The 25,759-nt window shown below is 47.8% G+C and overlaps 1 protein-coding gene across 1 annotated transcript; it reads left to right on the forward strand.

Annotated features, from left to right (window-relative positions):
• Positions 1 to 8,447: 8,447 nt before the first annotated feature.
• Positions 8,448 to 18,694, forward strand: LOC118090880 (uncharacterized). The gene is made up of 3 exons (XM_035127209.3): positions 8,448 to 8,620; positions 9,850 to 10,002; positions 15,365 to 18,694. Exon 3 carries the CDS (start codon positions 15,492 to 15,494, stop codon positions 17,247 to 17,249), a length of 1,758 nt encoding a protein of 585 aa, XP_034983100.1. The 5' UTR covers positions 8,448 to 8,620; positions 9,850 to 10,002; positions 15,365 to 15,491; the 3' UTR covers positions 17,250 to 18,694.
• Positions 18,695 to 25,759: the final 7,065 nt, after the last annotated feature.

A 25,759-nucleotide genomic window follows, 5' to 3' on the forward strand; every position in this document is an offset into this window, starting at 1 on the left:
CCAGCTCCCCGTCACGCCCTCAGGCAAAGCCATGCACGGCGGGGAACCAGGGAGCGCGGCAGGGGGGCCTTCCTGCCCTGGTGAACTCCTGCCTTGCTGCCCCCTTTCCTGGCGCAGCGGCGGCTGCACTATTGCCGGCGCCTCCCCAGCTTTCCTCTCTGTGACAAAGGCGCCCGCCTTTGGCCAGGGTCTTTTCGATTGGGCCATCGCGAGGCAGCGGGAGGAGCTTGGCTCCGTCATCTGCCCGCATGCAAAACCGTGCAGGGGTCGGCAGTTGCTGAGAACAGGGTCGCAAGGAGAGAGGGGCGTCTGCGCGGTTCCAGATCTCTCTTTCTCTCTCTCTCTCAATCTCTCTCTCAATCTCCCAGCTGGAGGGAGGTCACGCCACGGTGCGCTCTGTCGGGCTGTGCTCCGCCTCTGCCCATCAGCCCGGCGCCTCTGACTGCACTTTCCCCGCCCACTTTGTGACCCCTCCCCTTCCGTGCCTTGGCCCCTCCCCTTGCCCCCCCCAGTTTTGATCCTGGGTACGCCCATGTTTCACGGTATTTCTAATTTAAATAACAAAAATGTATAATTGGAATATATAACTGTTTTTAATAAACCAAAAACTAATTATTTAACTTTTTTTAAAAAAAACATTTTTAAAAAATATTTAAAAAGGCGGGGGGGAATAAGGCAAAACCCAGAGGTCTTTCCCAGTGGGACTCTGGGCTCAGGCCTTCCTCCAACGGGTCTGCCGCTGGGGAGGTGGGCTTAGGTTGGGCCTGTGCCTTCTCGTGGTCCTCTTCAGCCCACCTCTCCCCTCACTCCCACTCCTTGAGAGGAGGTTTAAAATGCATTGGGGTTGACCTCCTCTTCCCCTTCCTTTTTTTTTTTTTTGCGCCCACCGATCTCCTGCTTCAGTCTCCCAGATTTTTAACAGCTTCCCGGCTTTGTTCCACCCAGCCTTCTACCGCAGTATTTTAATTATTGTTTAAAGAAAAAGGGGGGTGGGGAAGGGGGAGGGAAAAAGCTCCCCTCTCAAAAAGAGTCAGACAAGCAGGTTTCAATTTAAAGGCAGGCCAACCAGCAGTCAAACAACAGTGACAAAAGTGGGAGTGGGGGGTGAGAAGTGGGGTAGGTGAGGATGATGAAGAGATGAGTAAAGGGGGGGATTTGGTGTATAAAATGAAGGGGGGAGTCTATGTATTAAAAGTGGGACATGGGGGTGATAATAGTGATGTAGAAGTGTTGATATTGGGGGGAGGGGGAGGGTTTTTTAAATGAAGTTAAAAAGTAAAAGTTTAAATAATAATAATATAGCGGTACCTCACAAGAAGAATGCCTCGCACAATGAAAAACTCGCAAGACAAACGCGTTTTGCAATTTTTTTTTGCCAACTCGCAAGACAAAGTTTTCTACAGCCGTGCCATAGAAAAACTCGCAAGACAAAAAGAAACGTTTTTGCCTTTTGGCCACTAGGTGGCAGCAGCCACCTACACATAGTGATGCCTCGCGAGACAAATTTTTCGCAAGAAGAATTGACTCGTGGAACGAATTAAATTCGTCTTGCGAGGTACCACTGTGATAAAAAAGGTAACAAAAAATGTGGTAAGAAAAATTTTAAACGGTAAAAAGTATAGCTAAAAGGGAGAAAAAAGACGAGGAGGGTGGGGAAATAAAGTTGTTATAATATTAAAAATATTGGTTAATGGTTTTTTTTAATGGCTTTTTTAAAAAACAAAAAAGGAAAAAATAATAAAAAATGAGAACAAAAGCAAATAAAAAATTACATTGAAAGCAAAAAGAAAGTGAAAAATTATTTTTAAAATTTGCAGAAGCGGGGGCTTCCCGATGATCCTCCCTCCGGGCTCTGATTTGCTTTTGGCTTGCCTATGGAGAGGGGGTGGGCTCGGGCCAGGGCTGGGCTCAGCCCTGTGCTTCCCCACGGCCTTAGTTTGCCCACCTACCTCTCCTCCTCTCCCTCGGTGATGCTAGCGGCGGTGGTAGCCCAATGGCTGGGCAGCCGGGTAAGGGCCTCTCCCTTCCACCCTCGCGCTCGTTCCTGGGTCCTCCGGCTGGGCGTCCCGGTGCAATGGTGCAGCAGCAGGGGGGTAAGACGGAGGCTCCTCGCCTCAAGGGGTCCCTCTCCTTCCCGTTCGGGGCGGGAGTGGCGGCAACGAGGTCTGGGCTCTCCTCCTTCCCCTCCTGAGCATTGACACTCCGTGGGGTGGGCTGATCTGCTCGGCCAATGGCCGGGTGTCCTCACCTCTGGTCTCCCGAGACGAGTGACCAGCAGCAATCCATGGGAAACGAAGTGGCGGTGGTGGAGGTTTCCCCCCGCTGGCCAGAAGTAAGGTCGAATATCCCGCCGTGTGTCACTGAAATGGCTACACATGTCATAGGTTTGCCATGACCGTACTAGGGAGTCTTCCTACCAGTGGACCACATTATTGCTTTCAGAGGGTTGTTGCGGCTACTCTAGAGTAAAGGCACTCCACTCCATATTGTCTTGAAGAGTTTATTGTGCATAATATTTACAGTGCGGAGGTAACTTCAAACATGACTGCTCAGTCCGATTCAGAACTCGGCAATGGCGCTCTTCTGTTTCACCACCAGCAAAATAGCCAGGGCACCCCAAAACGCCGCCCCCTTGCCCTGCGTCGGGGTGCTCGCCTTAATTCCAGCACCGGAAGGAGCGATGCCCTCTCAGCCCTTTGCTTCTCAGAGCAGCGTATAGGCTCTGTAGCATGCCTGAGCCCTGAGCCCTTCCACCGTGGCGTTGCCATGGCTCCGACAGCTGACTCCTCTCTCGCTCCATGCCTCTCCCTCCCTCATTGGCTCCTCCTGACCCACTGCTGCTGCTTGCGCTGGGCGAGGTGCTGCTTAGGATGACTGGGGCCGGCTCCCTAGAAGGAGTCCCCCTGACCATTCTCATACTGATGTTACGGTTGTTTCTGCTGTGTTTCATGGACTGGTTGAATGTGGGGGGGGGGAGGGAGGCACCAACTGGAGCAGACCAGGAGGGGGAGGTGTTGCAATCTGCAGAGGAAATGGTTTGGTGAGCAGGAGGAGTCTGGGGCAGAGAGCAGTTCAGACTCAGATGGAGGAGAGGAGGGGGCCAGGAAGCCCAGAGGAGGCTGGCTGCTGAAGAATCCAGAGAGACTCCCCCTCCTGCTGCGACCAGCTCCCCTCTCCCCTGGTCTCCTAGAGCACACAGACCAATTCAGTTCACATCCTCTGTGCCTGTACATGATATTAAGAAGATTTTTCTGGTCCCAACATGCATCACTTAATTTTTTTTCTTAAGTATTTTTAATTAGGTTTTACATAAAGAAAAAAGACAATAGAAAAATACAAAAAATATAGAGCAATATCATCAGATCTTGTTCCCCAGAATTCTTCACATATAAATGACAATAAGATAGAAAAACAAAAGAAAAAAAGAACCATAATTAATAATCATACTATGTAACTTCAAATCTGAACATTTCGGACTTCCTCATTCCCCCTTCTTGAGTTCTAAATAATTCACTAACTCTTGCAGTTTCCAATTCTAAACTCACATTCTTTCTTCCAAATTATAACTTCTTTTTAACTAATAACCCTTCACACTTCACATTGCTATTTTTTACCTAATATTCACTACCCTTTACCCAAAAATATTCAAACTTAACTATCAAAATCTTTTACCCCCTTATTATTCCCACCCAAAAAACTAAGTCTATCCCCCTTTCCTTGGAATCGGTGTCTCCAGAGATTTCAGCCAGTTCCTTAATACATTCCAAATTCAGACCATTTTTATCAATCAATATTGTTGTTGTTGTTTAGTCGTTTAGTCGTGTCCGACTCTTCGTGACCCCATGGACCATAGCACGCCAGGCACTCCTGTCTTGCACTGCCTCCCGCAGTTTGGTCAAACTCATGTTCGTAGCTTCGAGAACACTGTCCAACCATCTTGTCCTCTGACATCCCCTTCTCCTAGTGCCCTCAATAAATCAATATGAATTAATGCAATTCTCCCTCACCCCACTCCTGTTCTGTCCCAGTCTAAATCTTGCCGAACCCTTCCCCCCTCTTCTGTATTTCCCACACTTTATTTCCAATCTCATTCTCTTTCTGCCCCCCACCTACTTGCTTCTCCCCCTCTCTCACTGGGGAAGTAACCTTTTTGTTTTCCCCTTTTTAGGGGGCTTTTGAATTCCCACCCTTCCCTGTTCCACCTCTCCCACCGGTGGAACAGTGATTTCTTCTTCCTCTTCCTCTATCTCAAATATCAGCTCTGTTGGTTCAGCAAATTGTCCTTCAAAGTTATATTTCTCCTCTATCCTTTCTGAAATTTCCCCAAAAGTCACATCACCGCATACGTATTCTTCTGGTCATTCTTCTTCTCCCTTTTCTTGCTTTCTAAATTCAGGTGATTCATCTGTTTCACTGTTCAATGCTGTTAATTCCTCAGTCCTATCATCCATAAGCCATGTGTCCAGTTTAGAAATACGAACCTCCTCTGTCAATTCCAAAATTGTTTTCAGTATCAACAAATCCCACTGGGTGTCTTCCTTATCACTGTGCAGAACCTTCTCTCCCAGTCTACTGTTGCACACCTCCTCCATGTTTGTAGCAGACAGGAAGTGGTATTGTTGATGTCCTTGTTTTTTATTATCCAGTGTAAAAAAGATAAAATGCTGTTTGGTCTGGATCCCACCTCTAATTCTTTTCTTGTTCTTTTGACCATCCAACTCGAAGTCAGTACTGAGCAGCCTTAGAATTTATTTTTAAAAGAAATCCTCTTTATCTGTCTGCAGCTCTCAGTCTCTCACTCTCAGACAAGCACATTCTTTTCTATTGTGATGTCACAAAGACGACTAGCCGATCCTTCCTTTGACCCGGTTCCAAGTTCACAGGGGGGTTCTCCCTTGTCAAATCTCAGTCTTTCGCAGAGATTAAGTACACTTTAGCTTTTACCCTTACTCTGCATCGGGAAAAAGTTCTTTAAAGATGTATTTCTGGATTTTCCATAACTTACTGCATCATTCAATACTCATTGGGGGGGGGCTGACTTCCTTTTTTACGCCTCCTCCCAGCGCCAAATTCTTGATCCCAATCAATAAATTTTGACTTACTTAGTCCAGGTCTTAATTTTTCAGGAAGAATCCACCACTTGCAGGCTGTAGGCTCGGAGCTTCGCTTCATGAAGGTGACAATGGTGCCCAAAATGGCTCCCGCGACTACCACTCCGCTGGCTCTCGGGGGCTCTGCTGAGCTTCCCGGGCAGCAGAGGAGTCGCGTTTGGAGCTCCGCCGGGCTGCTATGTCCCCGGGACACTCTACCCAGGGTTTTTACAGGGATCCGCGTGCCCCTGCGGATTCCCCCCCTCTGCAATGCCAGAGACCTCGGAGCTCGAGGTCTCTGCACCTCTTCGCCAGCGCGGCAGACCAGAAGTAACATGCATCACTTTAATCTCTTTGACAATGAACTGTATTTACTGTCCATTCCCTGTTTGGAGAGATCTTTTTGGAGGTCCTTTGCAATCCCCCTTTGTTTGAACAACCCTGAACAATTTACTGCCACCAGCGGAATCACCATTTGGGAATGGGGGAGCTGAATGGAAGTGGGCGAGGAACCCCACATTCACTTCGGCTGGAGGAATAGGGGCACTGACCCCTATACTCAAAGGAACTTTGAGGGGGGACGGGGTGACTAGAGCTTCCCCACACTTGCAAAGGAGCCTTAGGAGCGGAGGGGAGGGAGGTGGCGGAGGGCGAGGAACGTGGTTGGGTGGTATAGCTCAGTCCGTAGAGCATGAGACTCGTAATCTCAGGGTTGTGGGTTTGAGCCCCGTGTTGGGCAAAAAGATTCCTGCATTGCAGAGGGTTGGACTAGATGACCCTCGTGGTCCCTTCCAACTGTATGATTCTAGGATTCTGTGGCGTGGAGGAATTAGGGAGAAAGAGCTTCTGGAGCCTGTGCAGCCCCCTCCCAGCCTGCCCCCTGAAGCTTTCCTGAGCCTCTCCCCTTTTCATTTCTAGGATTGGGGCACTTCAGCATCCCGGGGGTGCTTTGCGCCAGTGGGTGGATGGGTGGAGCAATTTTGTTTGCTGAGGGCAGGAGTCACAATTCTGTCCCATTGTGTTGTGTCTGGCTTTTAGGTAAGGGGGTGAGGCTGAGGTGGAAAAGCCTTGAGAAGGAAAATATCCTGGGGTGCGGATTTGCTCCGCTGCCCAGCTTGTCAGGGTCCCACTCCCCGTGGGTCCTTCTGGGGTCAGCAAAAGAAGGAGTCTGCAGCCAAGTTAAAGATGCAAAACAGCGGAAAGTTGACCTGGTCATTATTTGTTGCAACAAGGTTGAAACCCACACAAACAGTAGGAACACGGAGAATATGGTTGCATGATTTTTTAAGACCTCTCCCCATTTCCCACAATACATATTTCAACAGCTATGTTGATGTATCACAGATATGTCACAAAGTACGAGTCTTTGGCATTTAGAAACATGAGCCCGTCACACACCCTTGTCAATAACCCCACCTTTTATAACTACCTTTTAAAAACACCTTTAAACTCCCCTCTTCCCATTCCCCGCCCCCCCCCCAGCTGCAAGGCTTTCCTGCGCTTCTCCTTTGAAAGGACAGTATCAGGATTCAATCCTCGATCCCGATGGATTTCTGTCTGGGGCATGTGCTGCCCTTGATCGCCTCCTGCCCCCTAAGGGATTATGGAGTCGGGGGGGGGGGAAGCCCTGGATTCCCCTCTCCTAGAGGGGTCATCAGCCCTTGGAACCAAGGAAATCCGTCAAGCCGTTGAATTTTGGAGATTATTTGACGTTTCTACAGTTTTCTATAATGGATAGTTGGAGGAAACAGTGCAATTCATGGAATCCTCTTTTTGCTACAATTGTATCGGCTGCTTTTCTCAATGGTCATGGCTAGAGGCTGGGGGGGGGGGACTCTTTTAACTGCCTCCCCACTCCTCGTTTTAGCAGCACCAAAACCTAAAACACGGACGGATCTTATATCATGGTGTGGGGTGGGGGAGGGGTGGGATTGAGGTCACACATATATACTAAATGTTCATAAATGTACCAAGCAAACAGTACAGGAAGACAGGCCTGAAAACCATTTTCTCCCAAACTGACCAGAATTAATGCTTGACAGGCATATGTCAAGAATGCTTTGATGGTGTTTCCTGCTTGGCAGGGGGTAGGACTGGATGGCCCTTGTGGTCTCTTCCAATTCTATGATTCTATGATCCATCTTGTTGTAGGAATTTTCCAAACCCCACTGAATCACACAAACTTCTCTGGTTGGCCTCTGTTATATTCTCCGACCGATGGAGAACCCAATAAGGGCTCTTGTGTACCCCATAAGGGAATTGTTGTTGTTGTTTAGTCGTTTAGTCGTGTCCGACTCTTCGTGACCCCATGGACCAGAGCACGCCAGGCACTCCTGTCTTCCACTGCCTCCCGCAGTTTGCTCAGACTCACGTTGGTGGCTTCGAGAACACTGTCCAACCATCTCGTCCTCTGTCGCCCCCTTCTCCTAGTGCCCTCAATCTTTCCCAACATCAGGGTCTTTTCCAGGGAGTCTTCTCTTAGAATCATAGAATCCTAGAGTTGGAAGAGACCCCAAGGGCCATCCAGTCCAACCCCCTGCCAAGCAGGAAACACCATCAAAGCATTCTTGAAATATGCCTGCCAAGCCTCTGCTTAAAGACCTCCAAAGAAGGAGACTCCACCACACTCCTTGGTAGCAAATTCCACTGCCGAACAGCTCTTACTGTCAGGAAGTTCTTCCTAATGTTTAGGTGGAATCTTATTTCTTGTAGTTTGAATCCATTGCTCCGTGTCTGTTTCTCTGGAGCAGCAGAAAACAATCTTTCTCCCTCCTCTATATGACATCCTTTTATATATTTGAACATATTTATATATTCTTCTCATGAGGTGGCCAAAGTATTGGAGCCTCAGCTTCGGGATCTGTCCTTCCAGGGAGCACTCAGGGCTGATTTCCTTCAGAATGGATAGGTTTGATCTTGCAGTCCATGGGACTCTCAAGAGTCTCCTCCAGCACCATAATTCAAAAGCATCCATTCTTCGGCGATCAGCCTTCTTTATGGTCCAGCTCTCACTTCCATCCATCACTACTGGGAAAACCATAGCTTGAACTATACGGACCTTTGTCGGCAAGGTGATGTCTCTGCTTTTTAAGATGCTGTCTAGGTTTGTCATTGCTTTTCTCCCAAGAAGCAGGCGTCTTTTAATTTCGTGACTGCTGCCACCATCTGCAGTGATCAAGGAGCCCAAGAAAGTAAATAAGGGCAGGTTTTTGCTTATATCAGAGGGGACCCCACTTTGCAGCTGGATTTCTGGCTTCCCTGTTCCCAGAAGGAAGAGGGGAGGGGAAAACCTTCTCCCCCGCCCCCCTCAACCCCCCTCTCACCCCGCCCCCACGACCCCAATTCCGCCCCCAATACGATGCGCCTCTTCCTCCCCCCCAACCTGCCTGCTTCTCCCGGAAGTGATGCTTCTACGCCGGATTGCTGCTCTGCGCCATAGCTCTAGGGGCGCGCGCTATCGGATAGGGGAGGAGGGGCGGCACGGGACACCCCCCCCCGTGGGAAAGCGAATCGGGAGCGAGGACAAAGAGGTAAAGGGGCCGCGGGGGGGGGAGGGGAGAAAGGGACCCAGAGACCCCCCTCCAGGTCCCCAAAGCACCTTCCCTGGGCTCCACCGGGGGGGGGGCCTGGATCCCTGCACGGTGCTGCGAAGGGGGCTTTCCTTGGCGGGGGGGGGACATGGGGCGCCCACCCAGGGGGTCCCCACGAGGATCCCATTGCCCAGTTTCCGCTAGTTCCGCGCGGAGAGAGTCGGGCCATGAAAGGGTTAACGGACACGAGAGACGCCTGGATAAAGGACCCCCCCCAAAAAAATCCCTCCCCTGCTCGTCTTGGGGGTCCCTCCGGATTGAGAGATGGGGCGGGCAGAAGGGGCCTTGGAGGGCAGGTCGAGGAAGTGGGTGATGGAGGGGGGAGCATCCCTGGGGGGGGGGGGCGGGGAGAGAGAGATAGACGGACCAGTCTTTAGGGCCGGGGTCAGCAAACTTTTCCAGCAGGGGGCCGGACTCTATTTTGAAAAAAAATCTGAATGAATTCCTATGCCCCACAAATAACCCAGAGATACGTTTTAAATAAAAGGATACATTCTACTCGTGTAAAAACAAAACAAATCAAATCAAATTTTATTAAACGGTCACAGACCAATTCGTTCATGTAAAAACATGCAGATTTCCGGACTTTCGGCAGGCCAGATTTAGAAGGTGATTGGGCCGCATCCGGCCCCCGGGCCTTAGTTTGGGAGCCCCTGCTTTAGGGAGACGTCTCCATCGTGGCGCCCGCGGGGAATCTCCGGAGGGGCCGCCTTGGCTTCTCCCTCCCGCCCAGGAATGGACCACCCCTTGAAGAAGACCAGAGATGGATCCCTTGATAGTGGGGAGTCCAGTCCCCCCACCCCTTCCTTCCTGAAAGCTCCATCCTCTTTCCGCCCCATAACCCCCCCCCATCCAGACTCTGTGGTTCTGCCCAGTCCAACCATTGATCCCCCTGGAGAGGAGAGGAAATCCGGAGAGGAAGAGGGGAGGGGAGGCCTTCCTGGAAGCGACTCTTTGTTTCCGCTATCCCACCCAGGAAACAGCCAGAAACCTTTTCCTCTCTCTCAGGCTTCCATCTTTAAGTGTCTTTTCCACTGCCTGGTTCATTCAGGTTGAGGATGATGTACACCTGTCAACAGAAATAGGGGTGCAGAGTCCGTGGAAAGACGCTCAGGATTGATAAGGAAGTTGCACCACAAAAGCATTTCTATTCCTCTTATTTTTTGTAGGAAGTGTCAGAGTGACTGACAGGCTGAGATACAATCCATCAGCATCCGATGACAGCCATTGCATGAATCTTTCCAGTCAAAGGACCCATTTTCATGATAGACAGTGCCTGTAGCTGGAGGCATGCAGGCCAAATACTGCCAGTATTAGACCAGGTGAGCTGTGCGACCTTCCCAAATTTACAGACTGTATAGAATCCTAGAGTTGGAAGAGACCCCAAGGGGCTATCCTGTCCAACCCCCTGCCAAGCAGGAAACACCATAAGCGTGTATGTGAATTAGAGTTTGTGGGTGGGATTATAGTTTATGGCAACCCTGTGATTTTCTCCACCCATAAAATTTCATGAGCTGATATTGCAGTACGAATTCCAAATGAACTACAAAATGTCACAAGATACTAATAACAATTGTCGTACTTATACCCTGCCCATCTTGCTGGGTTTCCCCAGCCACTCTGGGCAGCTTACAGAACATATAAGAAAGAGGAAAACATCACAATTTGAAGAACCTCCTGATACAGGGCTGCCTTCAACTGTCTCCTAAATGTCAGATAGCTGTTCATTGCCTTGACCTCTGAAGGAAGGGCGTTCCATAGGACGGGAGGCCATGTGCCTGGTTCCCTGGAACTTCGCTTCTCACAATGAGGGAACCAGCGGAAGACCAATGACACTTTAAAGGTCGGAACCAACACTGGGAGCCAGGGAAGATCCTTTAGGACGAGTGAAATGTGGTCTTGGCGGCAACTCCCAGTCACCTTTCACCCTCTTCTATATGGCATCCTTTTATATATCCTATATAATAAAGTCCAAGTTGTCTCTGCGTCCAAGCTGTCCCGTGTGTCCCTGGGTCACTGCGCATGTCCCCCAGGCACACAGGGATTGGACTGAGAGACAGGATGCACACGCGCTCTCTCTCTCTCTCCCCCCCCCCACCTCTGCCTCCCGTTTCCCTGCGGCCGCCAACTGCCGTTCCCGGCCGGACAGCCGTTGGGACTTGGAGCGGAGTGGCGGGGGCAAAGGAAGATGTGTTATTGGGGGGAGTTGAGAAGCAAGGAAACCGTAGCGCCGCTCGGAGGAGGAAATGCCTTTGAAACCCCGGCTCCCCTGGGCTTAGGCAGCCCCAGCCTCCGCTGAAGCCCGATCCTGCATGAAACAGGTGGCCTCTAAGGGAAATCCACAAATTAAAGTCCAGGCAGGAGGCAGATCTCGGCTCTAACATCATCCGCTGCTGTGCCTGCTTGGATTTTTGTGTGTGTGTGTTTTCATGTCCGACCATTTATTGCTGTAAAACAAAGATATAGAACGGGATGCCTTCATTTTCCTTTCCTCTCCCTCTCCCTCCCTCCCCGAGGGTGTTTACTTTTCTTTTTTCCTCCACAATAGGAGAGGGGGAAAGAGGAGCGCTCCAGGAAGTGAAGCACCCCCCCCCAAAAAAATCCAGGATCCTTACAGGTTGGGGACACGCAATGGTTAAACAAACATTTAAAAACAGTATACCACTTTTTCAATAACTAACATTGAGGCAGAGTCGCCTCTGAAATTCTGTAGGACAAACATTTTTAAAAAAGTACTGAGGAGCACTCTAGGTGTCCACCAGTTCTTTAATCTTCTTGAGGGTGGACATGGAAAGGCTTTTCTGCTTTCTACACGCTCCTGGCTCCTGCAACTCCCGCAGCCCAGCCTCCCCTGGAGAATGAGAGAGAGAAGGCGGGGACTGAGGGAAGGGACAAATTTGTTGATCTTCCACTGGGTAAGCCAGATCTGCCACAAGCCTACCACTGTGCCTGGGAGACTTATGGGAGGACAGAATTCACAAAATGTAAAGTGCCATTAACAGCATTTATATATGGTCAAACTATCTCTCTGCTTTCTGGAACAACATGTCCCTGTCGTGTCCTTCAGGGAGATACTGGGAATGTCTTTTTAAAAATGTGTTCTGCAGATTTCAAACTTGGGGCAATACCTTGATTTTAGTAAATGGACACAACATATCATCAGTACACTGCTTCTCTTCCATCCCTCCACTCACAGTAAATGGGGACAATAAAAGTTTCAGAACAGGCTTGAGTTTCAACCAGATCTGTTATGAGTGTCAGTTAACCAACAGTCCCTTGCTTCAGAAACCAATACAGATCAGGAGATTGCAGAGTAAATGAATTTACATGTATTTTAGACACAGAAAATATTTCCCAATGTGCAAGTAGGTGGTGGTGGGGGAGGCCAGCAGAGCTGCTTTGAGAAAGTAAAGATGCTATTTATGCTGCAGCATTGCAGACACTATTGCACTGACCTGAGTAGGCTTCTTTTCAATGCTTCTCAAGTTGCATTGTTCCACCACATTATGTTCTAGCAGCAGCAGGAGCGCGACCCCCTCTGGGCGGGACAATGGCGGGACCCCCTCCTCCCACCTCCTGGCAGCTCCGGCCACCCCTCGCAGCTCGGAAACCTTCCTCAGGCCTCATTCCGCCCCCTTCAGAGGCCGGCTGGGGAAATGCCTCCACGATGAGCAGGGCTCACGGCTTCCCCTCAGCCCCCTTCCCTTTGTCTCGCCTCCCTACCCCCTTTTCCCAGCGGCAGGAGCGGGGCTCGCTCCGAAACTCATTGTCGGTTGTCGGGCAGCAACGCCTCTGAGCGTGTGCAGAGTGCCCGCACTTTTCTAGCGCCCGTTTACCTAACGGGCTGAATGACACTAGTCCTTTTATATATTTGAACATGGCTATCATATCACCCCTTAACCTTCTCTTCTCCAGGCTAAACATACCCAGCTCCCTAAGCCGTTCCTCATAAGGCATCGTTTCCAGGCCTTTGACCATTTTGGTTGCCCTCCTCTGGACACATTCCAGCTTGTCAGTATCCTTCTTGAACTGTGGTGCCCAGAACTCGACACAGTTCTTTTTTTTTTTTTCAATTGCCACACCAGGAGTTTCCCTGGCTTATTGGCCCAATCATAATTTCTATACTTCCAAAATTCCAATTTCCTATTTATCTCTTCCTCTATCATATTTTCGTATTCCAATCTTAAAATTTTTATCTCTCAATTAATCTTTTTTTCCAGTTTTATATAATATTTTTTCCTTCTTTTTTATTTCTTCCATTAATTTTAATTTTTTCTCTTCTTTCTTCATCTTATCAATTTTGTTTTGTTTAATAAAATAACCCCTTACAACCGCTTTACCCGCTTCCCACACCGTTTCCAAGTTCACCTCCCCATTACAATTTAGTTCAAAATATTCTTTCATTAATTTTCTGGCTCCCTGTAATACTTTTTCATTTTTTAAATAAAAATACATTCAATTTCCACCTTTTATTTACCTCTTTTTCTTGTTCTTCTGTTATTACAATTGTCGAATTATGATCTGTCAATGTCCTGGGCTGGATTTCTGCTTTCCCAATTCTTATGCTTAGGTTTTTAGCCAACCATATTCCATCAATCCTGCTTGCAGATTTATGTTGTTCTGAATAATATGTAAATTCTTTATCTATTGGGTGTTTAAACCTCCATGAATCTATCAACTCTAAATTTTCCGCCATTTCAAAAAATGTTTTTGGTAATTTATTTTCTCTTTTTTTTACTTTGATGGTCGACTTGTCCAATTTATCCCATTAAAATTACCCATAATTACTATTTGTTTCTCCAGATATTCCATTAATTTTTTCTCCAACTTCTTAAAGAACCTTACTTTACTACCATTTGGCGCGTATAGTCCCACTATTATCCAATTTTCTCCTTCTACTGTTATTTCGATCATTACTACCCAAATCATTTTTGGTTCCCATTTTCCCCTTACATATATCACCACTCCTCTTTTCTTTTTTTTATCTGCCGTAATGAATTCTTTTCCTAAACTTGGATTGATCAATACTCTTTCATGCTTTTTCTTTACATGTGTTTCCTGCAAGCATTCAATATCCCAATTTGATTTTTTTATTATATGTCCCACCTTATTTCTTTTCTTTTTATCATTTAATCCATTCACATTCCACAATAATAATTTTAATTTCATCATGTGTTTTTCATCACACTTTATTAGAAAAAATTATAAAAATTGTCTTTTCTTAACTAAAAATAAGATAAAGGATACCTTTAATACACGCTTTATATTTTGGATAAAAAACAGCTGGTTTTCTATACTCAAGGCATTTTGGGGGGAGATACTTTCCATTTTTTTCTTCCTATTCGAAACCAAGAATAAGAGGAAAAACCCCTCCCATACATCTTTCATATTTCCCCAAGTTCTTTAGACTTACCCTCTTCATCTGACTCTTCTTCTTCTTATCCTTCATCTACGTCTTCTTCCTCTTCTCCCTCCATTCTGGCTTGCTCAATTTCGTCTTCTTTCCTTTCAGGTTGTTCTTCAGGTTGTCTGATTCTCCCCCCCCCCCAAGTCCTGCCAATATTTTCTCCAAAAAAGATGATTTCTATCCCTCTTTTACTACATTCCAGTCATGAGACTCATCCCACCAGGTTTCAGTGATGCCTTTTATGTCGTATTTAGTTTGCTGTACCAAGAGCTCAAGTTCATCTTGTTTATTTCCCATGCTCTGTGCATTAGTATACAGACATTGAAGACCATTGATCATTCCCCCATGTCTCTTATTTAAGGATTTTTTCCTCCCACCACTAAGTCTGCATGCTGTTTGCTCCATTTGGACTTGACATTTGGGTGATCATCTTCAGCATTTGATAGACTCCTACCTTCAGGACCACTGTCTCCCTCTCCCACATAAGCCAGTTTAAAGCCCTCCTGATTAGTTTTTTGAGTTTCATGGCAAAAACATTCCTCCCAACCCTTGTGAGGTGCAGCCCATCACTTGCCAGAAGTCCATCTTCAAGAAACTGCAGACCGTGATCTAAGAATCCAGACCGTTCCTTCTTGCACCATTTGCGAAGCCAGTTGTTCACTTCCCCTATTTTCCCCTCTCTCCCTGGGCCATGTCGTTCAACTGGGAGGACAGATGAGATGACAATTTGTGCATTTAATTGCTTCAACTTCCTGCCCAGAGCCTCATAATCACTTTTGATCTTCTGAAGGCTATGGCTTGCAGTGTCATTGGTTCCCACATGGACCAAAAGGAAGGGGTAATTGTCAGTGGGTTTTATTATTCCTTGCAGCTGTTCTGTTACATCTTGGATCTTGGCCCCTGAAGAAGTTGCACACGAAAGCTCATACCAATGACAAACATAGTTGATCTCTAAGGTGCGACTGGAAGGAATTTTTTATTTTTATTTTGTTTTGACACCGTCAGACCAACACGGCTACTTACCTGTAACAGTTTCAATGGAAAAGTTCGCTTCAGGTTAAGTACGCTTCAAGTTAAGAACGGTCTTCCGGAACCAATTAAGTACTTAACCTGATGTACCACTGTACTATCATTTGACATCATTGCATTTTCATTTCCTAAAAATTGGGAACATGAGTAGGACATGGTAGAATGTAGGAGATGTTGAAATAAGAGAGGTACTAATGGAGTTTGATGTGTTCTCTTTCCCTTTGTTCTCTTCCTTGAAACCCAAACAGGACTTCCTCTCAGCCCACTCTGAAGAAGGTGATGGAGAAGACAGTCAGAATTCCGGGAGACAGGACACCTTTCGTTTCACTAGGAATAGTCACTAAAATGTGTGAAATGTGGAATATGCTTCACTGAATGAGAACACATAGTTCACATCAACAAACCCAAACAGGGGAGAAACTATTTAAAGGTATGGAGAGTGGGAAAAGTTTCACTGATAGTGGAAAACTTAGAACACATGGGCGGACTCACATGGGCAAGAAAAAATTGAAATGCAGGGAGTGTGGGAAGAGCTTTAGTGATAGTGGAAGCCTCAGAAAACATCAACGGACTCACACAGGGGAGAAACCATTCAAATGCATGGAGTGTGGAAAGAGCTTCAGTCAGAATGGAAACCTTAAATTACACGAACGGACTCACACAGGTGAAAAACCATACGAATGTATGGAATGTGGAAAGAGTTTCAATCAGAGTGGAAGCCTTAAATCACATGAACGGACTCACATGGGTGAAAAACCATATGAATGCAAGGAGTGTGGAAAGAGCTTCAAGCAGAGTGGATACCTGAAATTACACGAACGGACTCACACGGGTGAAAAACCATATGAATGTATGGAGTGTGGGAAGAACTTCAGTCAGAGGGCACACCTTAAATCACACGAAAAGACTCACAAAGGGGACAAACCTTTTAAATGTATGGAGTGTGGAAAGAGCTTCCATCGAAGTGATACACTCAGAACACATCAACGGATTCACACAGGGGAGAAACTATTTACATGTAGGGAGTGTGGGAAGAGCTTCAGTCAGATTGGAAACCTCAACAAACATCAACAGACACATTCAGGGGAGAAACCATTTAAATGTATGGAGTGTGGAAAGAGCTTCAGTCAGGGTTCAAGTCTTAGTTTACATCAGCGAACTCACACAGGGGAGAAACCATTTAAATGTATGGAGTGTGGGAAGTGCTTCCGTTTCAGTGCAAGCCTTACATCACATCGACGGACTCACACAGGAGAGAAACCATTTAAATGTATGGAGTGTGGGAAGTGCTTCCGTTTCAGTGCAGGCCTTAGAACACACCAACGGACTCACACAGGAGAGAAACCATTTAAATGTATGGAGTGTGGAAGGAGCTTCAGTCGGATTGGAACCCTTAAAATACATCAACGGACGCATACAGGGGAGAAACCATTTAAATGTATGGAGTGTGGAAAGAGCTTTAGTGATAATGGAAAACTTAAAGTACATCAACGGACGCATACAGGGGAGAAACCATTTAAATGCATGGTGTGCGGAATAAGCTCTAGTGATGGTGGAAGCCTTAGAAAACATCAACAGACTCATACAGGAGAGAAACCATTTAAATGTATGGAGTGTGGAAAGAGCTTCAGTTTCAATACAAACCTTAGAACACATCAACTGACTCACACAGGGGAGAAACCATTTAAATGCATGGAGTGTGGAAAGAGCTTCAGTCAAAATGCGCACCTAACTTTACACCATCAAACTCATACAGGTGAGAAACCATTTAAATGTATGGAGTGTGGAAAGAGCTTCATTCAGATTGGAAACCTTAGAATACATCAACGGACTCATACAGGAGAGAAACCATTTAAATGTATGGAGTGTGGAAAGAGCTTCAGTAGCAATCCAACCCTTAGATCACATCAACGGACACACACAGGCGAGGGAAAACCATTTAAATGCATGGAGTGCGGAAAGAGCTTCAGTTACACATCTACCCTTAGAACACATCAACTGATTCACACAAGGGAGAAACCATTCAAATGTATGGAGTGCGGAAAGAAATTCAGTTACACATCAACGCTTAGAACACATCAACGGACTCACACAGGTGTACAGAAAATGCTTCAGTCAGTGCTGAAGTCTTAGAAAATGTCAGCAGACATACAGGAGAGAAACCATTTAAATGTATGGTGTGTGGAAGGAGCTTCAGTCAGAGTGGAACCCTTGATTTACGTCAACAAACTCATTCAAAAGACAAACATATAAATGTTGTGGTATTTTAAGGTTGTGGGTCATAAAAAACCTTTTGGCCCACGGAGTTTACTGCCGGCAGGATAATCAGCTCGATTTACAACCTTGTCCGATGTTTATGGCTGCCCAGCACTCTTCCAAATGCGCACAGCCAAACTTCAATTCTCTTCAAACGTAGCAGAATTCCAGCACAGCAAGGACGATGGCAATTGTCTGTGTCTCCATTGTGGTGTCTCAAATAACAACTGACACCAATGCTTCTATTCTAATAAGTCTTTATTTAGAAGCATAAAGTAACATGTCTGCAGCTCCTATCTCTCTTACAGAAACGAAAACTAACTCTCTCAGACTCAGACTCCTACATACTCTGACAGACTGAGACAGAACTGGAAAACAAAGGAGAAAATGCCCGGATAATATGGGCAGTCACCCAGAGAATAAGAAAGCCCGCAGGAGTGTTTAACTCTGTCCTGTCTAGAACCCCAACAGGATAGTACAGTAGATAGAGATTCAGTCCTAGTGGAAGTCCCACATCAACAGACTCATGGACAGGAAGAACTGTTAGAGTTGAAACCGTACAAACCAACAACAAACTCAAAGAGGATAAGCAGCTTAAATGGAAAGATTGCAGAAAGTGCTTTACTTATAATGGAACATCGAGGGGCTCTGAGGGAAGAACCCATTTAGATGTATGGAGTGCGGAACGTGTTCTTCTGAATCCACTCTTTTCTTCACAGCAATGAACTCAGCAGGAAATCAATCTTAAAAGTGTGACATGTATGTGGAGTTCTGGTGTTTATATGTAAAATTGTGTAGTAATGAAATAATGAAGGAAATGACTCACAATAGGGAGTAAAATCGAAGATGTAAAGTACCATTTGATAGTGAGGGTGAATCTGGATTGCTGGTGGTGAGGATTAGGGCTGGGAGATATATTGTCCAATACCAGTTTCTAGGCCACATCGCAATAACCTTTGAAAAACAATTGATATGGCAATACGCCGCGAATCACAGTGTGTGTTTCTGGGATGTGCATTTGCCTGGAAGCAGCTGGCAGAAAGCTTTGCTTCGTGAAGCCCCTGAAGATGCCAAGTTGCTGAGCTCCCGCCCAGACGACAGGAAGCGAAACACACACCTCCATTGCCCTGTGTCGTCCCAGCCTCTCTCCTCCCTTGCTCCCTTCTGCCGGTGGGTGTGCCTGACTTAGATATCCTGTGGGGTGCTTTTTTTTTTTACTGCTGAAACTGGATTTGCTCTCAGGAGCTAAGCTTTGTGCCTCACTTGGGGACCCAGTGAGAACGGTTTGCTTTGAAACCTCAGTAAACTCTTACTGAAGAATTCCTGCTGCCTCTGTGTTTGTTTTTGACCTCAGCGTGGGACTTGCTCTACACGCGGCCCCTACCCTGCTGCTACTTGTCTCATGCCCTGGAGTTGCTCTACTCAAGCATGCAAGACTCTTTTCACACCAAACACCGTCGCCCCCTGTCGGGATCCACAGAATGCTGTGTGAGATAGTAAGTCTGCAGCTTGAGTTCGCTAGTAAAGTGAAAGTAGCTGCTGCAAGCGGCTGCTGCAACCAGCCTGCAATACTTTCTCTAGAAGTGCTGGATCAGAGCGACTCAGCAGTAATGTGCTGTCAGGTGATTGGCTGTCATTGGTTTGAAAGGGAAACCAATCCGGCCGAGTAGAGGAGAGTGGGTGTGGTCAGAGAGATAGAGTGACGGGTTTAGAGAGAGAAGTCTTCCGACATGCCTTAAGGTGCAGCCTGGTGCTCTGCTTCTTTGTATGAACTGCTTGTGTATCATAGCCTGTAGATATTTGTACATAGCTCACAATGAAGATACTGCACTGAAGAAACGGAGACTTTGTGCATCTCTGCTAGATTGCTGAAAAGGACTCTGCGACACCCCCACCACTACAGGATCTCCAAACCCTGCTTCTTCACCAGGAGGAGGAGTTTGGATTTCATATCCCGCTTTATCGCTACCCGAAAGCGGCTAACAATCTCCTTTCCCTTCCTCCCCCACAACAAACACTCTGTGAGGTGAGTGAGGCTGAGAGACTTCAGAGAAGTGTGACTAGCCCAAGGTCACCCAGCAGCTGCGTGTGGAGGAGCGGAGATGCGAACCCGGTTCCCCAGATTACGAGTCTACCGCTCTTAGCCACTACACCACACTGGCTCACCAGAACTTCATCCCCACTCCCTGCACATTCTGAAGAAAACTTAAAATACTGTAATTTAATGGGAGATTCCCCCCCAAGCCTAATTTCAAGAGGGGGGAGGGGGGCTGCAGGTACCAGGGAAGTCTCCTGGTGGGCCCATCTTCACTCATGAACCCCATGGGGCCACCCCAGAGCTGCTGCTTATTCTGGGGTTTGAGGAAGATAGTATTTTTCCAGTCCCAGAATTTTTTTGTTCTATCGTGCTACTCGGGAGTTTTCCTACCAGAGGACCACAGTGCGTATTACTATCATACTGATGTTACTGCTGTGGCTGCTGGTGGTGGCTGGGTTCAGGGGTGGGGGGCACCAGCTGGGGGACCCACAAGGGAAGAAGGCTCAGAGCCCAGGGATTGGTGGTGGGAGCAGAAAGAGGGGGGAAAGGGAGCAGACTGGGGGGGTGGAAGCTGAGGAGAAAACGGGGTTTGATGAGCAGGAAGAGGCTGGGGCAGAGGGAAGGTCACACTCAGAGGTAGGAGAGGAGGGGGGCCAGGAGAGGAGGCCTGGAGAGGAGGCCGGCTGCTGAAGCATCCAGAGAGACTCCCCCCCCCCCTGCTGCGACCAGCTCCCCTCTCCCCTGGTCTCCTAGAGCAGGCATGTCCAACTTCCAAGAGACTGTGAACTACTCCCTCCATTAAAAAAAACTGGCAATGATCTACCCATTGGATTGACCAAAGTTGTTGAGCTCCCTGAAGCTTTCCTGAGCCTCTCCCTTTTTCATTTCAAGGATCGGGGGATCCTGCTCGGCCCTGGGGCACCTCAGCATCTAGGGGGAACTATTTTGTTTGCTGAGGGCAGGAGTCACAATCCTGTCACATTGCAGGGTGTCTAGGTTTTACATAAGGGGGTGAGGCTCAGGTGGAAAAGAGTTGAGAAGGAAAATACCCTGGGGTGCGGATTTACTCCACTGCCCAGCTCCTTATGGTCCCACTCCCCGCGGGTCCCTCTGGGCGTCAGCAAAAGGAGTCTCTAGCCAAGTTAAAGATGCAAAACAGCGGTCAGTTGACCTGAACTATATTTGTTGCAACAAGGTTCAAACACACAAAGAGTAGGAATGGGGTTGCATGAACTTTTAAGACCGCTTTCCCATAATACATTTTCCAACAGCATCATCGATACATGACAAATATGCCATAAAAAGGGAGTGGTGGTCATGGGGTAACATGAGTCCCTCAACCACCCGTCAATCACCCCTATCTCCTGTCAATCACCACCTAAGTACCCGCTTCCCAAAGAAGAATAAAACCATTTACACTTCTCTCTGCCTTCGGACTTTCCTGAGTTTGCGCTTTGAGGGAACCTGGTTCCAATTCCTTCCACCAATGGATTTCTGCCTGGTTCATTGTTGCCCTGCAACACCTCCTATTCCTTACTCTGCTTCCTCCTGGGAAGGGGTGAGGTATACATGACCATACGCAGGTAGGATTATGGAGAAGGGCTGTGCCAAAGATCCATCTTCCCAGTGGGAGGAAAATGCCATTGGAATGGAACCAATTGATTGAGACATTGGTTTTATATGAATTTCTGAATATTTTGTACATTTCCCCCTTCAGCCAGGTTCAAAAGATACATTGTACCACTTCTAGGCAACCGAAACCAGAATGGAGACATTTTATGAAGCTCCTTCCATTGTCTGCCCAGCAGGAGGCGCTCAATCAACCTGCCAAAGGCTGAGCTGCCTTCCCTGCCTAAGCATTGCAGGGATTCCCTCCCCATTGCGCACTCCAGACACCAGAGGTCGCTGTTTTGTGATTGGCTGCCTGCCCAAATCTTAACAATCCTGATTGGTCAGTTGTTGCCCATTCACAGAAAATGCGGAGTTCGTTCATAGAATAATGGTATTTCATGGAAGCATGCATTTAACAGTTGGTTTCTCAAAAGAGGGAGGTTTGGGTACCTGAGCTGCTATCTATGCCGCTGTCTACACCCCGTTGGCCACACAGAGTCCCTCTTCATAAGGTATTTTGCTGGATTGCCCATCTAGGACCGCCGAGGGCATAGATTGGAAGCATAGCTCTGTGAAGGCGACTCTTCATGAGGCAGATGGAAGATCTTTCAACTATCTAGCTCAAAAGCGCATCCTTTTAATAAGCGGAAAGCTTGGTGGAAACCTTAGAAGAAGGAATCCTCATTGGGTCCCTTTCTGCTTCCGTCCTCTAAAGACAGTCCCTTCCAATGCCCCTGGTCTATCGGTATGTTAAGGGGCACCTGGAGCTCTTGCAGGTGAACTTGGGTCAAGTTGTGCTGGATACCAGCCTCCCAGTGTTGGGTCTCTTCCAGTTCTTTGTCTTGCTGTTACACCAACTTTGGCATAGAGGAGAGCGGCTGGTGTTCTGCCCTGTTTCTAAGGCCTTGCTGGTATTTGGAGCAATACCTACCCCATCCCTCTCACCATGGAACACCAGGGGGACCACTTTACTACGAACAATTTTCATCACGGGTTCAAATAACTGTCCACCCACCGTAAGGCAGAATTTCATTAGTGCCCCACAAGCTTTCTGAGCTTTAAGTTTTGCAGCCTCAAGATGCCCCTTCCACAAAAGTGTCTCAGTGAAAGGGACTCCCAGGGATCCAAAGGACTGCATTTGGTCCAGATTGAACCAGGTTATCCATTGCTCCAAACTCTGGATTTCTGTTTGTCCGCTGGGAGAGGTCGGCCTGTCTGTGTGGGGGTCATGGGGTTCACTATGAGAACTTATGAATATGAAAGCAGGCCATTGTGTCCCTGGAGAAAGCATCGGGTCGACTGGGCCTGGATTCACGAGACATGATTTCTGATCAAATCCCAGAAGCCTCTGCATCTATGCCATTTTCTCAAAACATGACAATCACGTTCAAGCAGCACAAAGCAGTCACGTACCACAGACCACTTGCCAGGCATCCTTTCAAGGCATCCTTCCTACCCTAAAGATACAAGATAGCTTTGATGTAGCTATGTAAGCTCTAGTTAGCATGGAGGTGCTATCTCTTTATTGCCTCCGAGAATTCCTAAGTGCATTCCTTCTTGATTCCTGGTTACAGGTAGGTAGCCGTGTTGGTCTGGATCGAAGTAAAATAAAAAAATTCCTTCAGTAGCACCTCAAAGACCAACCAAGTTTTTATTTTGGTATGAGCTTTCGTGTGCATGCACTTGGTATCTGAAGAAGTGTGCATGCACACGAAAGCTCATACCAAAATAAAAACTTGGTTGGTCTTTGAGGTGCTACTGAAGGAATTTTTTTATTTCTTGATTCCTGTCTATCTGTTTTTATTATTATGTATGCATGCCTCAAAGTAGTCTTTGTAGTTTAAAAGTTTCCTGCTACTGTGTCCCATGTGGAGATTTTTTTTTTGAAATGTCCAGAGAGAATGTGATTGGTTCTCACGAATGTTGTGTTGAAATTCCTTTGTTAATAAAGTGACCTAGGGGCCAGAGAAGGGGAAGAAATGGAGGCAGTGAGAGATTTTACCTTCTTGGGCTCCTTGATCACTGCAGATGGTGACAGCAGCCACGAAATTAAAAGACGCCTGCTTCTTGGGAGAAAAGCAATGACAAACCTAGACAGCATCATAAAAAGCAGAGACATCACCTTGCCGACAAAGGTCCGTATAGTTAAAGCTATGGTTTTCCCAGTAGTGATGTATGGAAGTGAGAGCTGGACCATAAAGAAGGCTGATCGCCGAAGAATTGATGCTTTTGAATTATGGTGCTGGAGGAGACTCTTGAGAGTCCCATGGACTGCTAGAAGATCAAACCTATCCATTCTTAAGGAAATCAGCCCTGAGTGCTCACTGGAAGGACAGATCCTGAAGCTGAGGCTCCAATACTTTGGCCACCTCATGAGAAGAGAAGAATCCTTGGAAAAGACCCTGATGTTGGGAAAGATTGAGGGCACTAGGAGAAGGGGACGTCAGAGGACAAGATGGTTGGACAGTGTTCTCGAAGCTACCAACATGAGTTTGACCAAACTGCGGGAGGCAGTGGAAGACAGGAGTGCCTGGCGTGCTCTGGTCCATGGGGTCACGAAGAGTCGGACACGACTAAACGACTAAACAACAACAAGGGGCCAGAGATCATAGAAGCATAGAATCCAGGGGCATAGCAAGCGGGGGCGATGGGGGCGGGCCGCCCCAAACTCCACTCGGGGGGGGGGCAGCACTGCCTCCCCACCTCTACCTCCAACGGCCGCTGCTTCCGCGGCGCAAACACCATTGCAGAGGCCCCAGAGGCACCATTGCAGAGGTTGTTGGCGGCGGCGGCAGGATCCTCAGCGATCCTTGGCACTCTGCAGCTCACCTGCTCGGTGCGCGCTTTGCTTGTTCCTGGGTGAGGGATGGGCCGCTGATGCCCCTCCCTGGCTCGCCCCCTCATCCAGGAACAAGCAAAGTGCGCGCCGAGCAGGTGAGCTGCAGAGTGCCAAGGATCGTTGAGGATCCTGCCGCCGCCAACAACAACCCGCTCCGTGGCTTGCTCGCGGTTTGCAGCCACCGGCATTTGAGCATCAGGATCGCAGAGGATCACAGCACTTGAGCGCCGCCGCTGACAACCCGCTCTGTACGGCGCATGTGCAGTGGAGCGACTCTGCAGATGCACCGTACGAAGAGGTTTGCCAGCGCTGCGGCGCTGGGGTCCTAGCGCTGGTGGCGGCAACCCGCTTCGGAGTGCGCTTTGCAGGAAGAAGCAAAGCAAGCTCCGAAGAGGGTTGCTGGCGTTACGGGGCCAGGATCCTGGCACCGCCGATGGCACCCCACTCTTGAGCTAGCTTTGCTTCTTCCTGCAAAGCGCACTCCAAAGCGGGTTGTTGGCGCCGGTGCCAGGATCCCGGCCCCGCAAGGCCGGCAACCCGCTTCAGAGCGCCCTCTGCAGGAAGAAGTAAAGTAATCTCTGAAGCGGGTTGCTGGACCTGCGGCACCGGGATCCTACACCGCCAGTGGCATCCCACTCCGGAGCTTGCTTTGCTTCTTCCAGCAAAGTGCACTCCGTGGCAACCCGTTTCGGAGCATGCTTTTCAGGAAGAAGCAAGGAGCGTTCCGGAGCGGCATGCCGCCCCCGGTGACCGAGCGGCTTGCTAGTACGCTGCTGATAGAATCATAGAGTTGGAAGAGACCACAAGGGCCATCCAGTCCAACCCCCTGCCAAGCAGGAAACACCATCAAAGCATTCTTGACATATGCCTGTCAAGCCTCTGCTTAAAGACCTCCAAAGAAGGAGACTCCACCACACTCCTTGGCAGCAAATTCCACTGTCGAACAGGCACCCAAATATAGAAAGAGCTGCAGTTTCTTTGATAGTTCCAAAGCCTTTCCTTTAAGGAAAAAATTAATATAACTCTAAATAAAATTTTAAAAAATTTCTTCCAGTAGCACCTTGTTGTTGTTTAGTCATTTAGTCGTGTCCGACTCTTCGTGACCCCATGGACCAGAGCACGCCAGGCACTCCTGTCTTGCACTGCCTCCCGCAGTTTGGTCAAACTCATGTTCGTAGCTTCGAGAACACTGTCCAACCATCTCGTCCTCTGTCGTCCCCTTCTCCTAGTGCCCTGCATCTTTCCCAACATCAAGGTCTTTTCCAAGGATTCTTCTCTTCTCATGAAGTGGCCAAAGTATTGGAGCCTCAGCTTCACGATCTGTCCTTCCAGTGAGCACTCAGGGCTGATTTCCTGAATAATGGATAGGTTTGATCTTCTTGCAGTCCATGGGACTCTCAAGAGTCTCCTCCAGCACCACAATTCAAAAGCACACTTCTTCAGATATGCACACGAAAGCTCATACCAATAACAAAATTAGTTGGTATCTAAGGTGCTACGGGAAGGAATTTTTCTATTTTGTTTCAACTACGGCAGACCAACACAGCTACCTACCTGTAACTATAACTCTAAATATTACATTTCCATCAATGGCCATGAAGATTCCTCTTGACAGCATTAAGTCTGAGCCCCTTAAACTGTCTCTTCCCTTACCAGGAGTTGGAGCTTATCCTGATTCTGTCATGGACGCTTTAGTTGAGACTCCTGCATTGGACTAGATCAGTCCCCGAGTCCCCTTCAACTTTACTGTGGTTTGATTCTATGACCACACTTCATGTCTTAAGGAGTCAGCAACATTCCGCATTCAGCCTTGGTAATGCCAGTGGCCACTAAACCTCTGTGACTCAGTTCCCATCAGCCTGACACTCCAATTTTGGCGTCATAAACAAATCAGAAATA

The sequence above is a fragment of the Zootoca vivipara genome, chromosome 9 (assembly GCF_965207765.1).
Source record: "Zootoca vivipara chromosome 9, rZooViv2.hap1.1, whole genome shotgun sequence".
In the NCBI taxonomy this organism is placed as follows: Eukaryota; Metazoa; Chordata; class Lepidosauria; order Squamata; family Lacertidae; genus Zootoca; species Zootoca vivipara.